Source organism: Amia ocellicauda, chromosome 2 (genome assembly GCF_036373705.1).
Source record: "Amia ocellicauda isolate fAmiCal2 chromosome 2, fAmiCal2.hap1, whole genome shotgun sequence".
In the NCBI taxonomy this organism is placed as follows: Eukaryota; Metazoa; Chordata; class Actinopteri; order Amiiformes; family Amiidae; genus Amia; species Amia ocellicauda.
The window spans coordinates 2729295-2755695 of record NC_089851.1 but is presented as its reverse complement, the minus strand read 5'-3'; the positions used below and the strand labels follow the sequence as shown (position 1 = coordinate 2755695).

Here is a 26401-nt window from a genome sequence, read left to right as displayed (position 1 = left end):
ATGGGCGAGATCGAACGACAGGCCGGGCGATTCAGAAGTGTAGCTCTGCAGCGCTGCCGGACACTTTCGCAGTTGCTGCTCCTCTCAGGCACAGTCACTGTGGGTAGACACTGCACTTACAGACCGGTCATCCATCCATCCATCTTCAATAACCTCTTCATCCAGCACAGGGTCACAGCTCCCCACACAGAGGGCACAAGGCAGGGCACGCCCTGGATGGGGCAACAGTGCCAGGAGTCACACTCACTCGAATACAGATCAATACAGATCAATGTATTAAAAAAAAAAATCTATAAAAAAAAAAAAACAATGACTACACACACAAAAATAAAACATCAGGTGCAGACTCGTTCAGAACCACATTTTAATTTTATCATTATTAATAACTGCATTCCATCAAATTTCAAAAGAAAACTAACAGAATTTAGTTGGTAACTTTTTGTTTACCTCCCTGCCCCCCTCTAGTGTGATCCACAGAGTTTGTGGCAGATTGACTGCAGGGGAGACGGAGGCTGTAACACTGACAGTAAACCATTTAAAAGTCAGACGGGTGGGCGCCGGGACTGACCTGATGGCAAGGCCTACTCCCTCCACCCCCCACCCATCTCTCCTGCCTCCCCAGTGGCTGCAGAAGCCAGCTGCATAAAACACATTAAGTTCCCCACTTCCACCGGAGTCGCACACCCTGACGACAGTCCGTTAGTGAAGGAAAGATCCGCCGTCTCTCTTCAACACTTCAGCTATTCAATACTCGAGTGATTTCATGCCCCCGGCCCCCTTTGCCCGGCCGGCTGGGCGGCTCAGACGGCCGCTAGGTGCTGTTGGCCTGCTCCTGCTCGAACAGCGCCATGGCGAGGTGCGAGCGCGAGGCCAGGCCCTCCAGGTTGCTGAGCACGCAGCGGTGGTAGATGTCCTCACTGAAGCGGGGGTTGCAGGCACGGCGCACGTACTTCTGCACCAGCGCCGGCTCCACAGCCCGGAAGACGTGCAGGCCGGAGTAGCGCACGAACACCTCGTACACGTCCAGGCCCTCCAGCAGCTCGTCATTGTCCAGGATGTCGGCCGCCATCTTGGCGCGGGCGGCCATGTAGTCGGCGTTGTAGAAGCAGGCCTCGTCAAACACGTGCCGGTCGAAGTGGCCGTCCCGCAGCGCTTCGGCGGCGAAGGAGGAGGCGGCGGCCGAGGGTGGCTGGTCACGGTACACAATGGCCGGGCTGTACTCCTGGAAGTGGATGGGGAAGAACACCTGCCAGTTGCTGATGGCGTTCATGCGGCAGCGGTTGAGGAAGTCGGCGTTGACCTCGGTCCACACGCTGGCCAGGAAGAAGAGAGTGTCCACAGGGTGCTTCTTGGAGATGATGTCCATCAGCTTAACCTGCGAGGGCACCTCGGTCTTCACGCTGATCCAGGGGATCTTGACGTCGGCATAGCGCTTCTCCACCTCGCCGATCATGGACTTGACGCCGGCGAACACGTCTGCCTGGCTCACCCGCTGCGCGTCGAAGGGGTCGTAGATGAACAGGAAGGTGAGCAGCGCGTTGTCGTGCGTGTCCAGTGCATTCATCACGTACATGTCCAGGAAGTTGCCCACGAACTCCTGCTCACGTGCCGTGATGGGCAGGATGACCTGCACACGCGTGGCCTCCGTCACGTAGGGCATGGGGATGATCTCGATGGAGCTGAGCGGCCGCAGCAGCCCCACGCGCTTTGCGATCACCTGGCTGTGGCCCTTCTGGGTGAAGGCCTCCAGCGCCAGGTCCAGCGTGTACTCCATGCCCCGCGTGGGGTCGAAGCGCCGGTACCCATTGAGTAGGCGGCGCTTGCGGAAGCGCAGCAGGGGCTGGTAGCGCTCGTTCAGCCGCTCCACCGCCGCCTCCAGTACGGCGCCCACGTCCGCCCGGTCTGCGCCCCGCAGCTCACACTTGGGGGAGCCATCCGCGCACGAGTAGATGTGCTCCTCGGTGAAGTAGTCCCAGTTGATAACCTCGAAGCGCGTGCGCGGCCGGAAGGGGGGGTTGATCCCGATGGGCCAGGTGGCGCCGGCCTTGCCCTCCGGCGTCAGATCGCTCAGATTGTTGATCTGGATCTGCCAGGGGGAGACAGTGGGAGAGAAGATATCAGAGGTGCCAGAGGGATTGATTTAGGAGCATAATCCACCTCAGGAAATGTCTGCACTGCAGCCGCCTGTGTGGGCAGATTAGACTGCTGTTCATCGTAAAGAGTGCTTTGAATCTTGTTGACATGCAGCTGTAAGCACTTGATCTGTCACACAATTACATGCATTTACTTATGTACTTATACACTCAATTCAATGCCATTCTTTTAAGGGTGTTTACAGAAGACCTGGAAACTAGCAAGCAGGTACATTGAGCTTTTTTCTTCTACTTGCTTCTTGGCAATCTCAGATTTACTTTTGGGAAACAATCTGAGGTTTTTCAAAATAAAAAGAGAAAAACTGCTTTCAGATACAGAAAAGTCTTCACTTCATAAAATAAATAAGTATTATGTTTCTATTTTGCCACACAAGGAGAAGGGAGAATGTTCATCGTGCTTCAGTTTAATCCACACCCGGTTTACATGTAGATCTCGTGACCGCAGTACAGTCCCTCTGACCCGTGATAGACTTGGCACCCGTCCCGAGGAGCAGCAGAAGGACCTTCTGACACAGGCCTGGCAGACTGATTGGGGATTTGTTTTACCGTTTGTTGTTTGGTTAACCAGGCTGCATGTGCACCCACCCAAAACATTTTGAAAATCTGAAGCTTATTCACAAATAAGCTTGGAAAAAATAGAAGAAACCTTTGTGCTCCATTAATTTTCCTAATACTGTTAGTCGCTGACAAAGGGGAAATATATAACTTTCATGGCTGTAAGTGAAGGCTGTTTTTGCTGCCAGCAGAGGGGACAGAAACCTCCCTGTGCCTCAGCAGTGCTGTGGGGAGCGGCTCATTCGCTTCGAAGGAGAGCAGAGACAGCTCCGTCACATTCCCACGCTGGGGTGAAGCAGCGAGGAGTGTCACAGCTGTACCATGTTTTAAATCAATCTCACTAAGCCAAATAAAATGGATATATCCTATACTATAACTAAATACATGTATTAGTGATGGAAAGACTACAGCCTATGAACGTGCCGTACGGATCAGAGACTCGTGTCCTCACCCTCCACAGACAAACGTGTGAAAGACAGAGAAAAGGATAGCAAGGCAAAAAGTAAGACGGATAGGGAAAAGGAAGGAAGGACTGGGGGGCCGCAGTGGGCTGACCTGCAGCTGCTCGATCTGCAGGTAGGTCCGGTCCAGCTCGATCTGGCTGAAGCGCTTGTGCAGGCGGTACATGAGCGCCGGCTCGGACACGGGGTGCACGGTGAAGGCATTCTTGAACTCCGCGCTGTCCTCGCGCTCGGGGTCTGCATTCTTGCCCAGCTCGAAGTACCGGTACTGCATCTCCTATCACACAACACAACACAACACAACACATCAGCTGAGCGCTTCCTGGTTTCTTTTCTCTCATTATTTAGGGTGTCCAATGATTTTCCCCCCTTTTTTCAGTGGGGTTTCCGCTTGGGTATCCCCAGGCCTGTTGCTGTAGCATTTAAAGTATTAAACTCTTCTCCCCGTAGCTAGGGCACTGACTTCAGTGCTGGGGTGCTTTCTGCAAGCAAGGAGCACTTAAGGGGAAACTTAAGGAAACTTCACTCATTACTTCATCTACGTTTTGCCACACATTTTTCTCATGCTGGCAAAAGGTTTACATATGTATAAAAAAAAAAAAAAAAAAAAAAAAGAGGTTTTAACAGTAGTTTAATTCTAAGTATTACAGTTTTCCACATTAAAGTTGATTATGGGTTTGGGAGGTGGAAGTATTTTTGTGCAACTGGATAAACTACAACTATGTTACAGTGGCTCAAAAATTCTTGTACGCACAGCCCTCACACATCAATAAATCCACGAGCCATTGGATTTATACTGAAGTTTTCAATACCCAGGGAGTTTAAGTCTACCAGCCACTCATTGCAGACTTTATTTTTATTGTAGATCGTAACAGTGGTAATGTGTTTATTGGCTTACAGAAGAAGGCAGCAAAAAGACAAAAACAGGAAGTCAATAATAATAAAAATAAACCGTTTTTATGGGACTGGTATAGAGATACAATGCACATCAATAATGCCCCAGGTGATCAAACCAGAAAGGGAGCTCTGCGTGTATTATCCTCACAGCCTCCAGATACATGCCAACACGCCTACACCTCTACACCTGTGACCCGGAGCCCGTCCTACAGCGTCATCTCCTCCCCTTTCCCCGGCCGTGGAAGCCGGCTGTGACATCATCACAAAATCGAAAACTTTCCGAGGTTCTCGTATACAGCTTCCTTAGACAGGCAGCCTTTTCTCAGATCATCTGGGATCTCTTAGTGCTTCATTTATAATTGTAAAGTCACAAACTTATGGTTATGTGGGTTGTAACTCAAGATTCAAAACACATGCGCGGTGGTGGTATTGAGTTCTCTGACCAGTGACTCTACTGTAAACGGTTTCTGGTTTATCTTAAATCTGTGAAAGCCAGCGCTCTGTGACAGTCTGTCGCGAAGGGCGCGGTAACCGTTACAAATTCACCGATTCTTTCATGTAAACCCAAGGGGGTGCATCTCATAAATTCATCCTGATAATCAGTTCATATGCATAAAACAGTTTTGCCAGCTGAAAGAAGGAAAAACAAAACTAAAGAGCAAAGAAAAACACGTATTTTTGCAGTAAATGGGACGCGGCTCCGGTGCCGTGCTGGCGTCGGCGTCCCTGGCACAGAGTGGGTGAGATCACCTTCTCAGTCGGCTCACTGGCACTCAGCACACGGTCTCCTGTCTGCTTTCAACTGCAGCCGGAACACGGTGCAGACACGGTAACGACCTGACACAGTGTAACGCACTGTGAGCCGGGGGAGGTTAACTTCACACTCTCGCTATTTATAGCTCCTGACGGGTGTGGGCTGCAGACCCTGATAAGAGACGGATTTGAATCTCGGGCAGAAGAATGACGTGGGTGTCTTTTGGACCTGCCGTTTGGCCACTAGCTTTTTTTAATTATTATTATGAATATGCTCCTCCCTTGCAAAGCAAACTCAGTGGCTTATAGACAAATTTGATAATCAAAGTTTTGCCGTCTTTTTTTTTTTTTTTTTAAACTGCTAGGAGTCTGATGTGGTTCTTTTCTATAGAGCCAAAGACTCAGCAAAGGGGCAGGTGAAGGTTTCCCAAGTAGGGCAGGGAGCACAGTTGCGTCTCTTTGTGAAAGACTCGTCGGGTTTGGCAATGTTTCCGGTCTGCCACCTGGGGATCAACTCTGGAGGGAACAGACCAGTGTCTTCTCAAGAACGGCATGATCAAAATCTGGTTAGAAAACATCGCCCAGTACCTTTCCCTGGTTCAAATGGTTCAATTCTCTGCCAAAGGGAACCCAACCCCACGCACTGCAGGTCCACAGCGGTCAGAGTGCACCGCAGGAAAGAACGACAGCATTCCCCCATCACAGTTCCCGCCTCTCGGTTAAATAAAAGGAAAAATAAAGAAAAGGAAAAAAACATGTGCACTGGCATCTTGACGAAGGAAGCTTGTGGTCGACCTCAGTGGACCAACAAACATGAGCCCAGGGCGTCAAGTGGGACTAGGACTGTGTGCGGGATTTCAAGACTAACTGCAATTTTCAACCCCCTGAGTGGAAAACTATTTCTTTTTATGACCTCAACTGATTTGGTTTCTCATTCAGATCCGAGCTCTGGAGGAAAGTTAAGTGGCCATTTCACAATCCCCGTGTAGTCCAGAGCCAGTAAGCCAGGGTGTGGGAAACAGCAAAGACAGCCGTTCCCAACCAGCAGGAGCCTACGACAGCGAGGGCCGCCGACAAGTGACCGTGGACAGCGTGGCAATCCTTCAAGGTCATTATGCCTGTAAGACACACTACAGCTCCGATGCAGCGTCGAGACAGGGTGGTGACAGCACCCCCACTTGTGCCTGGCCAGTACTGCGCCGTGAATGACTGTGCTAAGGCCAGTGTGTCGACGGACAGGGAGGCGTGTGCAGTAGAGACACGTAGGCTGGGGGTACAGCTGAGGGAGGAAGGAGAGGGAGAGGGCAGGCGCGGGAGCACGCGTAAGTTGCGGCACGTTACCTGGTGCATCTCGACACAGCTGAGCCCCAGGTAGTCGATGATGCAGCGGCCCAGCCACTCGTCCGGCCGCACGCTCAGGATGTCGTTGCGGCAGGTGTCCAGGTGCGGCTGCAGACGGGACAGCAGGCTGCGGGAGAGCAGGTAGCCGTAGCCGCCGTGGCAGTAGCGGGCACGCTCCTCACCGCCGATGAACTCCTCTGCCCGGCCCATGTACAGGTCCTGCCCGGCGCTCAGGTGGCCCACGAGCTCACCCAGCCGCTCGGCCTGAGTGTATGTGTCATCCTGGGACAGGTAGAACCAGTCATAGTCGGAGCCGAAGTGCTGGTGCAGGTGCCGCACCGTCTCGTACATCAGCCACACCGGGCGGTCGTCGCCGTGGGCCACCACCGCCATGCCGTGGGGCAGCTTGGGGCTGCGCAGGCCCGTGAAGAAGAAAGTGCGGTGGAAGTGGTGGGCCACCGTGCGGTTCACCGCCACCGCCAGCGTGTTCAGGGTGGCACGGGACGTCAGCACGCCCACCAGGAGGCGCTCCCGGATGCCCAGCTCTGTGTGGATGTACCTGGTCCTGGAGGTGGAGAGAGTGGGGGGGTGAGGTGAGGTGGAGGACATGTTAAAAGCCATTTGTTTTGTTTTGTCTGGGTCTTTTCTCCCCGTTCACCACATCCCTGTGAAAGGACACCACCGCAGTATCAACCACAATAATGCCAAAAAGGAATGCCAATTAAAGACAGATTTACAATAAAACCAGCCCCTCGAGATAAGTCGTGCAGCGCAGGCAACTGACTGAACCAATTACAGAGTCAGGGTTTCGATTAAGACCCCTAAAGGCAACCCGCCGAGCTTCGAAGATGAACCCTTTTCCTTCTGATCCCAGCCCACCGTGTCTATTTCCTGCCCTTACCTCGAGGGAGCGATGCACAGTATTCCAGTTTTGGTTCAGTACAACAATGAAAAAAAAACTCTGCTATCCCTTCCCATACAAGAATAAGAGACATGACAGTAGGCAATTTGGAAAACATGACATGCAGAGCAAGGCCTTGGGAATCACGCAAGGACAAATTACTGCAAAACCAGTAATTTTTTTCAGCTGCAATGGCTGTCAATCAAGCACACAGAGATTCACTTCAAGCAGAACAAACAACCGCGACCTTATAGCCCCTCTTAACACAACTTATTAGTGTGTGCTCTGAAAGATGGCCACTGTTCTTGGTCCTGATCCACGGTGAGATTCAGGACCCTTTTTTAATTTCCAGATATTTGAACAGAATCCAATAAACCTTAGCATCTGTATTTATTCCCTCAGCATTATGAGGTTCAGTCCAACTTTTCGTCTTTAGTCTTTATCTGCGGACTTTTTAATGCGCCCTGGAAGAAGGATCTTTAGCTAAGTGGGGGGGAGCCTCGACCATAAAGCCACTTTCCAAGCCCATAAATATTCGGCAGATCACAGGACATGGATTTTATTCACTGCCTTTTCCATCCCAACCATTACGTTGTAACTGCTGGCATTTTCCTCTCCAAACTGGCAAGGCCCACCCTGTTAAACATGCTTCCCATTCATCTGACAGGCGTAAAACCAATAAGTCATTTTAAATGGTTTCAGCTCCTCTGCCACCCTCCTCCCCTCACTCTTTATTCTTTCAGTGATTCGTAGACATTCACATGTATTTTTGGTCCGTTTGTTTGTTCAATTTCTATTAAAAGGCAAGTTTTTTACTAAAAGGGTATCTTTAGAGACAGCACACACGGCAAGTACAGAATTTAATCTATTCCTTTAAATTCCCCTATAAAAAGAATACATACATTTACACTTCAATGCAAATACACACATAAATGTATACATAAATAAATAAATCTGCAAACAAAGATCAGTCAGGAGTCAGCAAATAAATAAATACATTTTAAATAAATAAATGGAATTTTCACATTTCACAGTTCTATGGCAAAGTCAGCTGTGGATGGAAAATGCTGGAGGGTGAAAACACATGACCAAAAACTCACAAAACAATAGTGAGCATATTATGTTTAATGCTGCTTTTCGGCAACATCTTCATTAGCATTCTGATTATTACCCTTGTTATTATAAAATCTACTGAATTAATTCAAGAGAGCAGAAACAACAGCTGTTGTCAATGAAAAATCAACATAATAAGCCTCACTTTGTTTTGGTCCATAATCAGAAATAATAGATCTGTACAATTCTAGCGTGTCTGGGAAACTGCTCTCCGGGGGACGGCTCCCTGGCTGCCCACTCACAGGTGTGGAAAAGGTTTACTGTGCTAGGTCTACTGGCACATCTCCGTGCTGACCAAAAACATCTGCTGTCGATACAACAGTGAATAACGAGATGCTTGCAAAATGCTACCAGCTGCAAACAAAAGTGTCACATGGATTGACTGTGTGTGAATTGTTGCAAGAAGCAGTTTTGAGGAAGATGGTGTGCACATGTAAAACAAGGATGGTTTGACTGGTTTGGGACTCCTGACGAATATGTAAAAACCAACGCCCATGAAGGCAAACAAAAATGACATTAGGAGTGGGAGCTGAGGAGAAGCAGCACATGTCAACAGAGGGCAGAATTACTATTACTGCGGTTATATGTGTGGGCACTGAATCCTCACAGAATTAAAATGGCGATTCTGACACTGACACGTAGCTTTCCTGAGAGATGTACCAGTGCAATTTGAATTCAAAAGAAACACAGGGGCCCCTATAAGGTAAAAGCAGAACTATATGGATCAACAGATAACTTCAGTTGTGCAAGACCACAGCACTGATCAAGTGAAAGAGTGCAAGTCTTTCAACACAGAATCTGCCATCAGCAACACTGAGGCTTTGACAGTAAAGCACATGACACAAGCAGCTCACTGCAGGCATCCTGCACATCATTGTGAAGACCACATGCATTTTCTCAAATGTTAACTGAACCTTAGTGGCTGGTATTTCTAACCCAAAATAAACGAGCAGTGAAGGTTGTATCTGTATGCATCAGCCTGAGTAAAGTGACAGCTCACCGGAGGACCTTCTTGTGCGGCTTGCTGGGGTCCTTGTGGTAGGGCACGATGCGCGGCTGGAAGTCCTCGCTGGCCGGGTCGGCTCCAGCGCCGGCTTTGGGGTCCCGTCTGGGGGCGCCGGGGAACAGCCCGCCGGGCCCCAGCTCCCCACCGCAGGCCTCCTCCGCGTCCCCCTGCGTCCAGGACACCATCAACAGGCTCAGGCTGCAGCCCAGGGAGAGTCCCAGGATCAGGGGCAGCGCAGGCCTGAACAAGCCGAGCAAAGACGACAGCCGCATGGCCTTTGCACAACAAGGCTCCCGGTACGACAGAAAATGTGTAAATATATATTTATAAGATGGCACTCGTTGCAAGAAAGGTAATGTTGTGTCATAAATATGGGGTTAAAGGGCTGGATCACAAAATCATGATGAGCGCACTGAGGGCTGCCGGATGGTGGATGTGGTTACGGACCGAGGACAGGTCCAGTCCGTTCAGGCAGCGCCGGGGGCCGGCAGGGGTGGCAGTGTGCGAGTGCAGCCGGACTGGCCTGTTCCCAGGCTGCTGCTGGTTTGCAGGTGTCCGCAGCTCTCACCCGAGTCCAGAGCGGCGCACAGAAGCGGCGCCCCGGGCAGCTCTCGTCTCAGCGGGCCGCTGGCTGCCGTCCAGCAGCTCTCATTCACGGGCAGCCGTTTGCTTTTGTTCTCCAATACAGCAGAGACTGAGTTGTCAAAGTTACACAAAATACAACCCGGTGAAGCTTAATAAAAGAAAAATACTGCGTCTTAATTTTGTAAAAAAATTGAATATGATTTCTATACCTTAACCTGATCAGACAAAAACGCAAAAGCATGTATAAAAAGCCTGACTTAGTAATAATAAATAGTCTCGCAATTTATAATACAATTTGCAATTATGAGGACAAGAAAGCGAGTTTACGTGTAACTGTAACGCAGACGTCACACTCTTGGGACCAAGATGCCGGTACGAGCGTGAGGTCCAGCCGCCGTCAGTCCGCTACACCGTCCGGCGCCTCGGGTCGTCCGTCTGCAGCACCGAGCCGGCGGGCCGCGCAGCGCGACGCCTCCCATCCGCGCCGAGCTGCGGCCCCGGCCTCGCACTCTCACTCGGCCGACTGAAACATGAACCCGCGCCGTGAGCCGCAGCCGGACACACGCACTCAGGCCGAGCACTTCCCCGTTACAGGAGAGGCACGTCTATAGCTGCAGCTGCAGAAAATGGCGCGTTGAGCGTCGCAAAGCAGGCGAGACCAATGACCCTGAACAGCCAAGTGTGTCAGCGGCGTGAGCGCGCTGTGCTCCGGGCGGATCCAGTCGAGCCGCCGGTTCCTCTCCTCCCTGGGCTGTGAATGCAGCTCCCTCCCTCTTCAGTGTGCTTTCCTCTTCCTCTCTTTCTTCACCAGCCTGGCAGTCTCTCTCTCTCTCTCTCTCTTGCTCCCTGCCTGTCTGCCGCGTCTCTCTCTCGCGTAACTGTCCGTGTTCATCTCCCTCCTCCTGTTGACTTTGTTGGGGCTGGACAGGCTGCTGCTCGTCCCCCTCGCGTCCAAATGTGCAAATCAGACGCCGGCCTCCTTAAAAAAAAAAAGAAGAAGAAGAGAAAACGGTCATGTGCAGAGAAAGACCCGGGGAAACTAGCCGTTCACAGACTCGGGTCCAGGGTGCGTTGGGTCCATATATATATATATATATATATAATTCAAACTCTGTCTGCTGTCAGGCGGAAATCCTTGAGATGCTCATCTGCATCACTGTCCAACTGCACACGAACACGTCATCGTGACTGATTGACACAGGCAGGCAGGAAGACAGTCAGACAGACAAGCAGACAGGCAGGCAGGAAGACAGGCACATTTTCAGCTTCAGCCACATTACTGGGGAGTTTGTTCAGATTGTGACGCTCTCCTCTGAACTGCCTCTAGAGCAGCGATATCTTTCTTGAAGTGTGGAGCCCAGAACCGTCCACAGTATCCAGATGAGCTCTAACTAGTGCATTGTACAGTCTGGACATCACTGCCCTTGTTCTCAATTCTACACTTTTGACAACAATATACCCTAGCATTGTGTTTGCCTTTTTATTGCTTCCCCACATTGTTTGGATGGAGAAAGTGAGGAGTCCACATAGACTCCTAGGTCTTTCTCATGCGTTACTTCATCTAGTTCTGTTCCTCCCATAGTGTCATTATAGGGACATTTGTGTTACCTGCATGCAATACCTTGCACTTGTCCACATTGAATTTCATCTGCCAGGTGTCAGATATTATCTAAGCCCCTCTGAATAGCCTGTGGTGCCGAGATTGTATCTGCTGAGCCACCTATTTTAGTATCATCTGCAAATTAGACAAGTTTGCTAACTATCCCAGAGTCCAGCTCATTAATATAGATTAGAAAAAGCACAGGCCCTAGTACTGATCCCTGTGGAACTCCACTAACAACCTCCCTCCAGTTAGAAGCAACTCCTCTAATCAACACCCTCTGTTTCCTAGACATCAACCAGTTCATAATCCATCTACTTACATTACCCTGAATGCCTACAGCTTCCAATTTGAGGATCAGTCTTTGGTGTGGAACCTTATCAAAAGCTTTCTGAAAATCTAAGTATATCATATCATATGCTTTCACCTGATCTACAGCTGCAGTTGCATGTTCAAAAAACTCCAATAAATCAGTAAGACATGATCTGCCTCGTCTAAACCCATGTTGACTATCTCCAAGAATATGGTTTTCATTGAGATGCTCCTCTATTTTCTGTCTAATCATTTTTTCCAACATTTTACAGGTGATGCAGGTGAGAGTGATTGGTCTGTAATTTCCTGGCTCAGTTTTGTCCTCTTTCTTGTGGATTGGTGTGACATTTGCTGTCTTCCAGTCAGTCGGCACATCCCCTGTTCTGAGTGTCATTTGGGATATTTGAGTTAGCGGCCTATAAATAATTTCCCTCATTTCTGCCAGTTTCTGCCAGTACTGTTGAGTGATAATAATATAATTATACAGTAAATATGACATTTTACTATAAATAACACAAACTGTAGCCTATTAAAGTAGATGCTATAGGCGTCAAAACACATTCAGGTGTCTATGTGTGTTATTTTACTATGTCAAGCTGTTGTGTGTGTGCTGCTATGACAGGAGCGATTGTTGGAACAGAATAATAAGCCTAATTTTCATCTTATAACATTATATACATTTTTAAAATATTGTGGTATATTGTTTTGAATAATGGTATTTATTTTTCATCAGTGGTTCTCAACCCTGGTCCTGAAGGAGCCCCTACCCTGCTGGTTGTTTTTCCAACGAGCTCTCAATTACTTAATTGGACTATTAATTGGAGTAATAATTTGCTTACATTAGACTTTTTAAATAGTGTAACAGATAAAAAGTTGATTCCTTAATAATATTACTGTTTAAAATATTGTAAAGGCTTTGATTTAGGACATTGATAATTAAAATAAGAGTTCAATTAAGTGACTGAGAACTCGGTTGGAACAAAAACCAGCAGGTTGGGGGCTCCTCCGGGACCAGGGCTGGGAGCCACTGTTTATTTATTCTGGAGCTCTCATATAATCAATAGTTTGCTATCTTGCAGGATGTAGAGGAGAATGGAAATTAAAACGTAGGCAATTCCAATACAAATATATTCACATCTTACACTGTGTGACAGCATTTACATTATTATTAAAATAGTAATCATCAGCAGCATCATAAGCTAAATCACTTAAACACAATTTAATTTAAAACGCACAATGGGGCAGTAGAAGTATTATTAGTAACTTGGCATGCTTGGACAGCTGTCATACGGCTCCCACAGCCTCAACCGCTGCTGCTCTGGGGAAACTGGTCAGAGACGTCATGGTACAGGATGGAAAAAACAGCAGATTGCAGGTAGTTGATGTCGACGTCATCGCATCGCCATTGACATAGAATGACTACAGACCCAATAAACAATCATTTCATTGTCTTTCCTATAAACCCTATTCAACCTCTTTTTGAACTGCTCGACAACACAAAAACGATCCGGCATGTTTATTTCGCTCTGGCAAAGCAGCATCTCCACTTGCACCGAACCTGCGGCAGACGCAAAGAGGCACCAGTGTAGGGGATTGTGGGAAACGTAGTGCAGGAGTGCGGTTTAAACGGCAGGCGGAGCGGAGCAGGACTACAACTCCCGGCATGCACCGAGCGGGGCGGGGCCTCGTACAAATGAGGCCTGGCGCCTGATTGGCCGGCGAGCCGGTGTTGTGGGGGAGCGCAGGAGCATCCGCTTCTCTCGCCGGCGACCGAGGGGAAGGTAGGAGACCAGTGCGCCGTTTCCAGCGCTGCCGCCGGGGAGTTCAGCGGCATAGGCCGGTGTGAAGCGCTTTAATCCGCCTGCGCTGTTTGGGAAGGTGTGTGGTGGTTTTATTTCGCGGCGGCCCGGTGTAAATCGCCGGGTTTCTGGGCTTTATTGTGCGGGTGTGACGATGACGAGTCTGGGGGATCTGCTGCGGCAGCGCTGCCCGGGCTGGGGCACCGTGAGCCCGGAGAGGGGCGCCGGCCGATCGGCAGGACAATGCGTCGGCGGCCTCCGTCAGGGGTCGGGTTGTGTGCGCATTGTGTGTCTTCTGTGTGTTTAAAGGAGAGACGGTTTTTATTCCCCAAGTTTGGGTTTCGCATCCAATAGGACACCGTACTGGGGCCTACTGGGAAAATACCGGCATCCTGGTCTGTGTGTCCGCGCAGTGCGACGTGTGCTGCGGCGTTTCTGGCACCGGGTGCGTGGTTGTCCTCCACGTCTGGGCTCCCATTTTAAGTGACGGTGTTGTGGAGGAGTAGCGCTGCTGTTGATCGTGGTGCCCCCGCTGGAGAGCAGGCCGCGTTTCCATGAAATGATAATTTATGGGCCGGGAGGAGAGGGAGACCCGCCGTGGAGTCGGTGACATCACCCCGGCTTACAGAGCAGGTAGTAGAGCATGTGTCGTCTCCCCGGTCTCTATCAACCGCTGGCTAATATATCCGCCGTCTTTGAAGGTGTCGGTGCCGGTGTCGGAGCGGTGGCCCACTGGGACGGCACCGGGCAGGCGGTGTGCCGCACATGGGGCTGCGGCGTGGAGTCCGCACGGCTGCGCTAGGCCCGGCTCTTCCGCGGTGACGTCATCAGGCGAGTGGTGCGGGAGGCCGGCCGGCCGGCAGGGCTCGGGTCCGGGTCCAAATGCGCCGCTGTACGGGTGTGTGGCTGTAGCTACGTGTGTGGCAGTTTGACTGTTTTAAAAAATCAGTTCAGTGTATCCTTACACAAAGAAACACGCCGGTGAATCGCAGCCTTTGTTAACTTTGCCTTGGATGTCTCTGAAACTCGGACGTGTCGGCTTTTAGTAGCTTAAAAGTAATTTGTGGACTTTGATCTTGACGTTGAACTGAATAGGGTAGCGTCACCCCGGTACTAAAGAAACCTTATGAAAATTACGTGCCTTTTATTTCATTGTGTATCTTTAAAATGTTGAATCGTTTCTCAAGAGGTTTGCCATAGAAAAGGTATAGCCAGTCCTTTGTGATGAGGTCACTAGGACATTACTTGCTCCATGTCTGTGAGTAACTTTATTTTTGTACATCTTATTTATGCCTGGTGTCACAGATGGGTCGTGAAAGGTCCAATTATTTAAACTTTTACATACTTTTTTTGCATTTGTTGGGGTGGGGTTCATCCTAAATTTGCTTGACTGGATGCTGTAACACCCTACACCTATCAGTGTTTTTCCTTTAACAAAATAAGAGTAAACTGCCTGTTTGTTGAAGCTGGATTGTTCTCCTTCCTAACATATTGTGACTTGTTCCTTATTTTTCTAGCTTTAGCGATGTGTGAAAGTCAAGCCGTGAGCCACAGTATTCTCTCGCAGTGCTCGTAGATTTTGATTTAAATGCATTTCATAGGGTATGCTGCACACACCACTGTTAATACTGTCCTGTGTAAACCTAGTGGCATACTTGCAATGCAGACCGAAAGGTGACCGGAGATTCCCATTCCTTCTCCCAGGTTGCTGCTTTCATCCAGAGGAATATTTTGCTACCCACCGGGGGTCTCCAGCTAAGCCATGCCGTCTGATCTGGCCAAGAAGAAGGCCGCTAAGAAGAAGGAGGCAGCCAAGGCCCGGCAGCGCACCAAGAAGACCGATGAGAACGAGGAGAGACCAGAGGGCCAGGAGAACGGGGCTGAGAACGGCACTGAAGATGGCGGTAAGAGACAGACCTGCAGGAGGAGTGTGTACCTGCTGTGGAAGAGAGGCCATAGTTTTGGGACAGTTTTGCATGCATGGATGGGTGTGCAAGTTCATCTTTACTTGGCTTTAGATGTGCTGAAATTTGAAAAGTGAAAGTGTTAAAATTGATTTTACTTTTAAAATCACTTCTGATGAGCAAGTGTAGTTTGGAGGGAGGGGGGAGGTGCATAGCTCCAGATGTCCTTGGCGTTCAGTTTTTCTCTTCCCCAAGTTCACTTCCTTAGAGGTAGATGTGCTGCTTCAGTATAGAAGCCGTTGTGATGCCCCTATAGTTCTCTTGACCCCTTTCAGAACCTCCCAAGGTCAGTGAAGCGATACTTGCTTTTCACTTGCCTTTGTTCTGAAGTTGGGCATCGCTTGGTCACCTGATCCCAACTGGCAATGTTAAAGACCTGGTCATGATTGTAATTTTCCCTCCTTTGTGTCTTCTGATAGAAGTGGCCATGCTGGCCAAGGAGCTAGATGAGTTTGAGATGAAGAAGACGGCCGCTCGGGCTGTCACCGGTGTGCTGGCCTCCCACCCCAACAGCACAGATGTGCACATCATCAATCTGTCGCTGACCTTCCATGGGCAGGAGCTGCTCAGCGACACCAGCCTGGAGCTGAACTCCGGCCGGCGCTACGGGCTCATCGGGCTCAACGGCACTGGTAAGGGATTCTGCCTGAGTGCTTGTGAACAGTCAGAGATCGCCTTCGGTAATTAGTGTGTGATTAGACCAGGTGTGAGCAATTCCAGTCCTTTCCTAATTGATAGGCAGGATGAGAAGGTAAATCATCCTGCTGATGCCGGGTTTCCACTAGGTGTTTATGGAGAAGTACCTATAAACCTGCAGGAACCCGACGTGGTCTTAGATCTCGACTCATTTTAAATGTCTGCCTCCTCCTCCTCCTGTAGGAAAGTCTATGCTGCTGTCGGCGATTGGCCACCGTGAAGTACCGATCCCGGAGCACATTGATATCTACCACCTGACGCGCGAGATGGCGCCCAGCGAGAAGACAGCGCTGCAGTGCGTCATGGAGGTGGACGAGGAGAGGATCGCCCTGGAGAAAGAGGCAGAGCGGCTGGCTCATGAGGATGGTGAGTCCCTGTCTGTTCAGAAGTGATAGTGTTAAATATACTCCTAATTACATACAGTTTAATAGCAAAGCTCTGGTAAGAGATCAAAGTGCAGTTTGTGTGTGCATCTCGGAACGAAAGTGACAGACCAGAGACTGCTCTTGGTCTCGTACTTCCAATTCTTTAAACGTCTTTAAAGATACCGGTTTTGGGTGTTTATCATCTTGGGTTGAGCTTGGTTGGACTCAATCTGCCCGGGAGGCAGTTCCACATCTCGCTGACTTTGAAGCGTGCGTCTCGACACCTGATCAGTGACTCACTCGGTTTATTCCCCTCATCCCTCCCCCAGCGGAGTGCGAGAAGCTGATGGAGCTGTATGAGCGTTTGGAGGAGCTGGACGCCGACAAAGCTCAGGTGAGGGCCTCGCGAATCCTTCACGGTCTGGGCTTTACCCCAGCCATGCAGAGGAAGAAGCTGAAGGACTTCAGTGGAGGATGGAGAATGCGTGTGGCACTTGCCAGGTAAGATGAGTTTTTTTTTTATTTTTTCCCCATTTGCTGATGATGGCTGCCTGTGTTTTTCCCTCTCTTCTTCCCCCAGTGGAAATCTCTGAACCAGAGAACTCTTCCTCCTGTGGCAATTTGTGTTCCTCTTTTATGCTCAAGAAATTGTCGTAGACCAATGTAGCGGCCCGGATACGGCTTATCTGTGGTCTGAGGCTGAGGGCGTCTGCCAGTGGGAGTGATGTGACAAAAGGCCGAATGACAGTGCCGCCGCCGAGCAGTATGTTCACAGTGCGGCGGCGCAATGACAAAAATGGACCGAAGCGTTTGAGCTGACCCACTCGCAGCGCCCCTGTGGTCTTAATTAACATGCGTGTAGGGCTGTTTTAGATGGTAGTACTGTGTTGCCGTGTTGTATAGCCCACGGCACGGGTGTCTGAGCACAGTGTTAAGCCCGGGCTGCTTCATCTCGTCCCCAGAGCACTATTTATTAAACCCTTCATGCTGTTGCTGGATGAGCCCACAAACCACCTGGACCTGGATGCCTGCGTGTGGCTGGAGGAGGAGCTGTCTACGTGAGTCTGCATCACTGTGATTTGTCAGGGTTTGAATGAGGATCTTGACACTGGCATGTTCTAATACTTTAATTGTTACATTTGTGTAATGACTGAATCTTTGAACGGGAAGAGAAACGTGGGGATTGTGTGTGTTGCCGTCCCATTGCTCACTCGCTGCTTGCCTCTGGTGCTTGAGCCCCTTTAAAAACGAACAAACTATTTAAAAATATACCGGTTTTATTTGACTGAAGACTGAATTTTATTGATGGATGTTGGGGGAGGGGGTGGAAGCTTCATCCCTTCTCTGCCCCTGCTCTTCCACAGTGGGCTAAGGGACACGGCTGTGACATGATGTTAACAAAAGGCCGAATTATAGCTCCGTTGTCAAGCACAATGTTCTTGGCGCAAACGGTGCCTTGATAAAATCTGACCGAAGCGTTAATCTGATCGCTGTGTCCCTAGACTCCTTACTGCAGCTCACAACTGGACTTTAGTTTACATGAGATTGCTCAAGGGGACAGTCACGTTAGTCTGTTAAAGCTGCGTTCTGGAGGTTGAGTTAATGGCTTCATCTAGAAGTGTAGAAATGTAATTTTGGCATCTTATTGTCCAACAGGTTTAAGCGAATCCTGGTTCTCATATCCCACTCCCAGGACTTCCTCAATGGGGTCTGCACCAACATCATCCACCTGCATCAGAGGAAGCTCAAGTACTACACGGTAAGCACCGGTACACTCCTTTAGCCGTACCTCTTAGTCTGAAGCGATGGGTCTGTGTTGTGAGGACTAATTGGTGTCTTTTTATTTGAAGGGTAACTACGATCAGTATGTGAAGACCAGGCTGGAACTGGAAGAAAATCAGATGAAACGTTACAACTGGGAGCAGGACCAGATCACACACATGAAGGTAAATGCTGCCACCTGGTGGAGGCCCTTGCTTTGGTTGCCACTGCCCCTCCTACTGTATTCAATCCTCTCGTTCTATTTCAAAGATCCGAATGCTTATTGCACACTTCTCTCTATAGAAACATCCGCTATAATGTGTCTATTTTTCCATGACTGAAGAATAGAATTCCACAATCGGACGTATCCCTAGTCTTCTGTACCGTCCATTCATTCCACTTGTGTGCTCCACAGAACTACATTGCACGGTTTGGACACGGTTCTGCTAAGCTGGCTAGACAAGCGCAGAGTAAGGAGAAGACCTTACAGAAAATGGTGGCGTCTGGCTTGACTGAGCGCGTAGTGAGTGACAAGGTAAGGGTGTGAAGTGATGCCTGCAAAACTTGTGTAAATTTAAGTAATACTAGATTGATCTGTTGGGAAATATTGAGTTTAGAAACTGTTTCAAGCAAAGTTAATCTAATGGGGGTTGGTAAAGATGGTTATTTGGATGAGATGACCCAAGCTGTCTGACTTGTCAGGACTTTTAGAGCTTATTCCGGAAGAATAGTCTTCCCTTCTTTGCCCCAGGTCTTCCACAGTGGGCCCAGGGACACGGCTGTGGCGTGATGTTAACAAAAGGCCGAATTATAGCGCCGTTGCCAAGCAGTTCATTCTCGGTGCAACTGGTGCTGTGATAAAATCTGACCGAAGCGTTTCTGATCCATTGGCCGTGTCCGCCCACTCTGCCCTACAACGGGGGGGTGGGGACTGGTTTTCCACATGTAAATAAAGGACTCATTTCTGTGGGATGGTCATCCAGCCTGGAGTTGCCTTTCTTATGCGTTTCAGTGACCTACAGGGTAAAGCCTGCAGAGGACTTCTCATTCAGGGAAATGGTTAGTTTGTGTCACTTCAAGATCTGGGGTGGAACGAAAACCAGGGGACACCATGGCCAGGGAGGTTCTCAATGCCGAATGTGCATCTAACGTATTCTCTCCTCTTGCAGACCCTGTCATTCGTTTTTCCTCCCTGTGGGAAGATCCCTCCTCCGGTTATCATGGTTCAGAATGTTAGCTTTAAGTACTCGGACGACGGGGTAAGTCTACCATTTCACTTCTCCTGCTACTCTGACCTCTTGATTCTGTTGAGTGAAGGTGACACGGCTGCTCGTCTTTCCGCTAAGCTGTCAGTCTCTGATAGTGCTAAACTTGCGACGTTGGCTTCTGTATTGTTCAGTTGAGTGGAGTGTGCAGAGAGCCCCGGTCTAAAAGCTGTTTTTTCTTTAACAGCCTCATATCTACAAGAATTTGGAGTTTGGCATTGACTTGGATACCCGAGTGGCCCTGGTGGGCCCCAATGGTGCGGGAAAGTCAACGCTGCTGAAGCTGCTAACGGGAGAGGTAAATTCACACTTTTACCATGTTTTAACCGTAGCTTTTGTTCTATATGCTGGAAAACCCGACTGGTGTACCAGTCTCTTGTGGATCCCCCTACTGGTGTGAGATCCTAATTTCAGACCTCTAGGCAATTCCTCATGTGGCAGCTAGGTGGTGCTGCGGTGCCACGTTTGGTGTTGTCATGTAGGGGGAACTAATTGTTGTACCTTTGGTTTATTAGCAAAGTAAATGCAACTGTGAAATGGTGTCGGGATAGGGAGGCCAAGCCACGAAAAGCTCTATCAATTTAATTCCTCAAAACCAAGCCATGAGAGGAGACTGGGTTGTTTTTAAGGATGTTGTTGGGGCGGGAGGTTAATCTTTTTTCTGCCCTCAGTCTTTTGCACTGGGCTCAGGGACACGGCTGTGACGTGATGTTAACAAAAGGCCGAATTATAGCGCTGTTGTCAAGCACGATGTTCTTGGCGCAGTCGGTGCCATGATAAAATCTGACCGAAGCGTTAATCTGATCCGCTCGCCGTGTCCCTGGACTCCTTACTGCAGCTCACAAAAATTGTTCAAAGGGATGGTCACTATAGTCCCCTTTAACTTCTGTAGGGAAGTAATGTTGACTCGACTAACTGGAGAGGTAACGTGTTTTTTTTTTTATATATATATAATGTGTATATATATATATATGTGTTTTTTTTTTTTGACCTTTTATATACATTTCCCAATATATATTCCAAGTAACATTGATGCATACAATCTGGCTATTGATATTTTAAAGGTCCAGAACTGCTGCACAAACAGCCACTTTAAAATAACTTCTATTATCTTTATCCTGGTTTCCTTCCATTACGTCCGGTGTACAAACCCAAACCCGCAAAAGCACTGAAACCCCTGTCTGTCGCTCATCGTGTTGCGGGGTGTTTTCTCTCTCCAGCTTCTTCCGACTGACGGCATGATCAGGAAGCATTCTCACGTCAAGATTGGCAGATACCATCAGGTATGTGGAGTAGTCTTAAGTACGGATCTGGTGTGCTCCACAAAAGGATAAGAGACAGTTGCAAGCTATGCAGACCGCTCTTAAGTCATGTTCTCGCACTTCAGAAAATGTTTAAAACTGACAGTCCCCTCAAGCCCTCTGTTTGTCTTGCTGTTAACTGCCAGTTAGCTTCTCTTCAGACTTACTTAGCCACCGGTTTTGGAGACGTGTAGGTTCACAATATTGATGCCTATATGGTGTCCAAACTAAACTGTACAGTTTACTGATTAAGGGAAATGTCTGTTAGTTTAAACCTTAGTCACTGGCTGCTATGCAGTGTTGGTTGACTAATGGTTAGAACTTACTTCCTTGACATCTCATACACTTGCAATCCTGTCTTTTTGTAGCATTTAACAGAGCAGCTGGAGCTCGACCTGTCTCCTCTGGAGTACATGATGAAGTGCTACCCGGACATCAAGGAGAAAGAGGAGATGAGGAAGATCATCGGTCGCTACGGGCTCACTGGGAAACAGCAGGCAAGTGTCCCGTGGCAGAGACCAGGCCGGTGTGAGATGCAGGCAGACGGGCCTAGTAGAAAGCCCACACCCACGGAGCTTATTTTCACTTGCAATTATAATATCCGCCCCCCACTTATCTACACGCCAAAGGTTTTGTGAAATTGTATAAAAAAAATACAAATCTGGAAAACTATCATAAGTGGATGAGGCTCCCACCTCCCCCAAGTTAATATTTGGTGGAAGCGCCTTTGGCAGAAATTGCATCTGTGCGAGTCTTTTGGCATCAATCTCTACCAACTTGACACGCCTAGATGTGTCAATATTTGTGGCCATTCTTTACAAGACTGTTAAGGCTCTGCCAGTTTCCTCGGGGAGTGCTGATGGACGGCAATCTTCAAGCTGTGCCACACATCTGGAATTAGGTTGAGGCTCTGATTAGACCACTCTGGCTTCTACATCTTTGCTTTCTGTAGAAGTTTGGCTGGATATTCTGTTTTGAATATCTATAAGTTGTGGGGTTGGATTTGTAGAGACTATTTTAATGCACTTGATTTCCACGGCAACAATTAATGTTAAAGTAGTGTGGACTTTCTGTTGCGGAAGATTTTAGATTTGTGTAAAGCTCTTTCTATCCAGTTGCAGCAAATGCATTGTGGGTTTTCACTAAATGGAAGTGAAGAGCACTAAATGGTAAAAGATTGCTTAAAAAAAAAAAAAAAAAGTGCTTTATGAAGTGCAGTGTTGGTATTTTACCCTCAAATGACCCTGAATTGGTTGACTTCATAGAAAGTGGCTCGTTTAGTTTGGCGAATTCCTCTGTCGGGGAAACCTGATACCCCTGTGCAATCTCTTCTCGTGAGGCTGGGTGGTAGTGCCGTTGAAAAGATCAGTCCCTGCGGCTGCAGCTGCTGCCACAGGAAAGCTGATCCTTTAATTGGAAATGGGCGAAGGTGAAATCGGCCTCGGCTTTGCCTCCACTCTCAGCAGTGTAACGGAAACTGGTAGCAGTGCCTGCAGTAATAGTTAGACGGGGCCGCGTTGGCCATTCGACACCTTCCTCTACTTTTAACCGATAATTGACTAACTTTTTCCATCCCCCCCCCCCCCCCCAACAGGTGAGCCCCATCAGAAACCTCTCGGACGGGCAGAAGTGTCGGGTTTGCTTTGCCTGGCTGGCCTGGCAGAACGCCCACATGCTTTTCCTGGACGAGCCCACCAATCACTTGGACATTGAGACGATTGACGCACTGGCGGACGCCATCAACGAGTACGAGGGGGGCATGATGCTGGTCAGCCACGACTTCAGGTTGATTCAGCAGGTGAGCGGAGTGGTCTTGGCTATTATCCTGTTCTCATTTGGTTTCTTTAAATCGTAGCCTTATCTATGTTTTGAAAAGCTTTCCTTGAAACCAAGCCATGAGAGGAGACTAGGTTGTTTTTAAGGATGTTGTTGGGGGGGAGGTTAAATCTTTTCTGCCCCCGGTCTTCCACACAGGGCTCAGGGACACGGCTGTGACGTGATGTTAACAAAAGGCCGAATTATAGCGCTGTTGTCAAGCACGATGTTCTTGGCGCAAACGGTGCCTTGATAAAATCTGACCGAAGCGTTAATCTGATCGCTGTGTCCCTAGACTCCTTACTGCAGCTCACAACTGGACTCCAGTTAAAATTGTTCAAAGGGACGGTCACTAATTGATTACTCTCTCTGGTGCAGGTGGCTCAGGAAATCTGGGTATGTGAGAAGCAAACCATCACAAAGTGGAACAGGGACATCTTGGCGTACAAAGAGCACTTGAAATGCAAAATCGACAAGCAGGCGCACGACATCTGAGCCCCGGACAGACGCTGGCGGCCACAGAGGATCCCCATCTCTCCGTCGCGGTCATTTTTTTGTTTTGTTTTTTAAAGCATGCTGAAGCAGCACACTGCCCCCCCCACCCATCCTCCATTCAGAACCACAGGCAGCCTGAACGGCCGGCCTGCCAGCAATAGTCCTGGACTGCAAATCAGATGTTTCCATGATTACAATTTCTGCACTTAGGAAGATGTTTTGTTTTTTGGTCCATGTCTGCAGCGAAACAACAGATTGTAGGACTCTGTAATCTTGATGCAAATCGGCATTTTATTTTATTTTTCCCATGATCCCACCCCTCTTAAAGAACATTTCGTTTTTCTTGTCATTTATTTAACGTACCTGCAATAAAGGTTTGTCTGAAGAAACTATTGGAAGTAGTTTATTTTCACTGCTTAAGTGTCAAAGCTGTGCATGTCTAAATCTATAGTAAAACCTACAAAAGTTCTACTTCAGGAGTCTGGACAGCCCACACTTCTGTATGTAGAAGTTTAATTTGGCCCAGACTGCCTTGACCAAGACCCTCATTGCCTCATAGTCACCATTGAGGTGTTAGGACTGAGTACCTTCAAACATGCAGCTGAAAAGGAGGTCTGTACTAGTGATGAAATGCATGCAGGAATGAAAACATGTGCAGTTACGCATGACAGTAGGTCTGTTTACAGGTCTATTCTATGTATTTGTATGAAATGAATGCCTTGGTTCTACTTGCTTAAGCGTCGTGTCTTGTCTTGCCGTGCCGTGCCGGAGTCCCAGAGCTGCTTCTGCAAAACCAGGCCCCTGTGAATCCGTTCCTCTGATGGGAGGAGCAGTGACTGTGGGTTTTGTTTGAGTTTCGTTTTAAAAACCGAGACTGAGATCAACATTGCGAGTGATACAGCCTGATGTGGAGAGGACTTTGTGTCCGTTTTATTCTTTGTGCTTTACATGATTGTAAACCGCGTAATAAATACACGTTTCTGTTAAGAGAGATTATGAAGAGCTAAATGTGTAGAGACATTATATTCCGACAAGCATGTTCACACAAGAATACGGTTCCGTGTGCAACAATAATACTAAATAGCGAATATGTATTGATGATATTATAGTCATTTGTGCTAGTATATATTGTAACAACCTGGGGGTTCTGGCCACAACAGGACTCGAACCCCGTTGTCCCGTGCCACAATGCAGCGATCTTACTGCATCCCTAAAAGGCCCAGGCCCCTTAGCGAGGCTCAAGATCGCTACACTATGTATTTTAAACGCACAGCGTGAATCCCTTAACGTGTTACTCTTACTACAGATTTGTAACTGCAAACAACACTTTTTGCCGTATTATTTATAATGTACTTATCAGATCCTTAACCAGGCAAGTTACAGCTGAAACAAAATACACACATTTCACGATTAATCATCCAGATACAATATAGCCGGTTTAATTGAACTAAAGTGTGCACGTCATGGCGTTTATGGGCGCATTTATTAAACCAGTCCTTATGTTTTAGAGGGAAACCCAGATCTGCTGTATTAATTTATTCGTTAATTTATCTTGTAAATGGACACGTTAACTGAATCGTGTTCCTTCACACGGACTGTGTCTGGATTGTCCTGCACACATTGACACACAGCCTGAACCCCGGCCAGCTGTTCACACAATATTAATACATTATTATCCTTCAGTTTATTTTAACTAGTCAGCGCTGCACCGGTCCTGTGAATCACAGGGTTTAATGCACTCGGATATTAACTGGATCAGTCATTGTTTCTGTACGTGGATTTCACTCTATGCTGCTAATAAAACTAATTTCTTCGTGATCGCGCATGGCACTTGAGATTATATCTTCCGACACAGTCTCTTATGTCCTGTGTCTCAAGTCAAACACACTCCTCCGCTCTGATAGTGAATCATGTCCTCAGTGGGGACGGACGCTTATGGATGCATCCAGCAGCAGCAAGTTAACCGGTACAAAACGTACATGTCCGCCAGTGGAAACGGGGCATTAGTGACCCGATCCCTTCTTTATTCTCTTTGAAAGGAAGAACTAATATAATCTAAAATACATGAAGACAAGAAGTGTCATTTTAGCAGATTGGTTCAATGGGGAATCTAATGCATAAATGTAAGTTACACATTTCAAATGTCTTCAGTTCCACAAAACAAGTGCTGTTACTCAATTCACCCAAAAGTGAAGTACACTCAGTAGGGTGTTCACAATACAGGATATTGTCCTGCATTATTGATCAGTATTGAGATTTACAATCTGAAATGTGTACAACATACATAGTGTGTTAAATCAAAAGTGTTGGTGCTGTTATGTGGCCTGCAGTCCGATGTGTCCCACGCACTCCAACAGCCCAGGAGAGTGCTGCCCAGGAATTTCACTGGGTTCCACTTTGTTGGTCAGATTTTGATCTTCAGTCTGAATTTAGCATTATGTTCCTTACAGTGAGGTTGGCTTAGCGATTGATATGCATCAAAATAAGCTGCGCTCTTATTTCCTTATGCTAGACCGCAGCGCTTGTAATCTTCCTTCATTTTCTCATAGATTTATATCTTGCATCTAAATTGTAAACTTAACTTAAAATTGTGAATTTAACTGATTCAGGTGAGTGCAGAGGCGTGCCGTCAGGACCTTCAGGGTATTCTCCACCATTGAGAGCCAAGAAGACAAGTCAAATCTTGTATCTATTACTCAATTTTTTGCGAACATTCTCCTCACGATTTTGTCACGGCACGACACTGGTTTAGTGTATAAAGTTACTCGGTCCCAGTCACACTTTCACAATGCATTTCACACCTGATCACTGCACAGTGCTGTCCACTACAGTGACGTTCTACGGTGGCTTGTTGAGTACATGGAAAACAAAAGAAAAATAGCATCTCTGCTTATCTTGTGTTTACAACATAACAAGCCATTATCTCATGATCACAAGATAAATAGAGATGCTGTTTTTGTTTTCAAGTCCTCCACGAGCCACCTTATCTAAGCTATTTTTGGTGCCTGCATTTCCTTTTACTCACACAGGCCGGCACTAAGGACTTTAGGTTGCCTCAAAAAGTTGGTCTAAATTCTTGGGGGCTGGGCTGGAGGAGGAATGCAAAGCAACAAATGCTGGGAAAGTGTTTGTCGCCGAATACGTCTGCTTGGGCGGGCAGAATCTGTTCTCCAGTACAAAACCATTGTTGAAATGAGCCGTACAATCATTAGTGTAGCATGGGCATTTTAATTGTATTTTAAATGGTCCTGTTTTGAAACTGC

General features: G+C 48.0%; 2 protein-coding genes across 5 annotated transcripts; one reads left to right on the top strand and one right to left on the bottom strand.

Moving 5' to 3' along the window:
• Positions 1–350: 350 nt before the first annotated feature.
• chpf2 (chondroitin polymerizing factor 2) lies at positions 351–10845 on the bottom strand. 2 transcript variants are annotated; one of them, XM_066716230.1, is made up of 5 exons: positions 10093–10845; positions 9175–9874; positions 6161–6725; positions 3264–3446; positions 351–2086 (listed from the first exon to the last, which is right to left on the bottom strand). In XM_066716230.1, exons 2-5 carry the CDS (start codon positions 9450–9452, stop codon positions 812–814), a joined length of 2301 nt encoding a protein of 766 aa, XP_066572327.1. In that variant the 5' UTR covers positions 9453–9874; positions 10093–10845; the 3' UTR covers positions 351–811. The 2 variants fall into 2 exon arrangements, with proteins under 2 accessions (XP_066572327.1, XP_066572326.1); XM_066716229.1 differs by having other exon boundaries at positions 9175–10845.
• A 2547-nt stretch (positions 10846–13392) lies between these two features.
• On the top strand, positions 13393–23530 carry abcf2a (ATP-binding cassette, sub-family F (GCN20), member 2a). 3 transcript variants are annotated; one of them, XM_066716227.1, is made up of 15 exons: positions 13393–13458; positions 15181–15380; positions 15860–16072; positions 16320–16502; positions 16831–17002; positions 17464–17559; positions 18158–18260; positions 18352–18447; positions 18678–18797; positions 19432–19521; positions 19715–19825; positions 20748–20810; positions 21197–21325; positions 22423–22626; positions 23022–23530. In XM_066716227.1, exons 2-15 carry the CDS (start codon positions 15239–15241, stop codon positions 23136–23138), a joined length of 1839 nt encoding a protein of 612 aa, XP_066572324.1. In that variant the 5' UTR covers positions 13393–13458; positions 15181–15238; the 3' UTR covers positions 23139–23530. The 3 variants fall into 3 exon arrangements, with proteins under 3 accessions (XP_066572324.1, XP_066572323.1, XP_066572325.1); XM_066716226.1 differs by having other exon boundaries at positions 13448–13555; XM_066716228.1 differs by lacking the exon at positions 13393–13458 and adding an exon at positions 13809–14109.
• The last annotated feature ends 2871 nt before the right edge of the window (positions 23531–26401 follow it).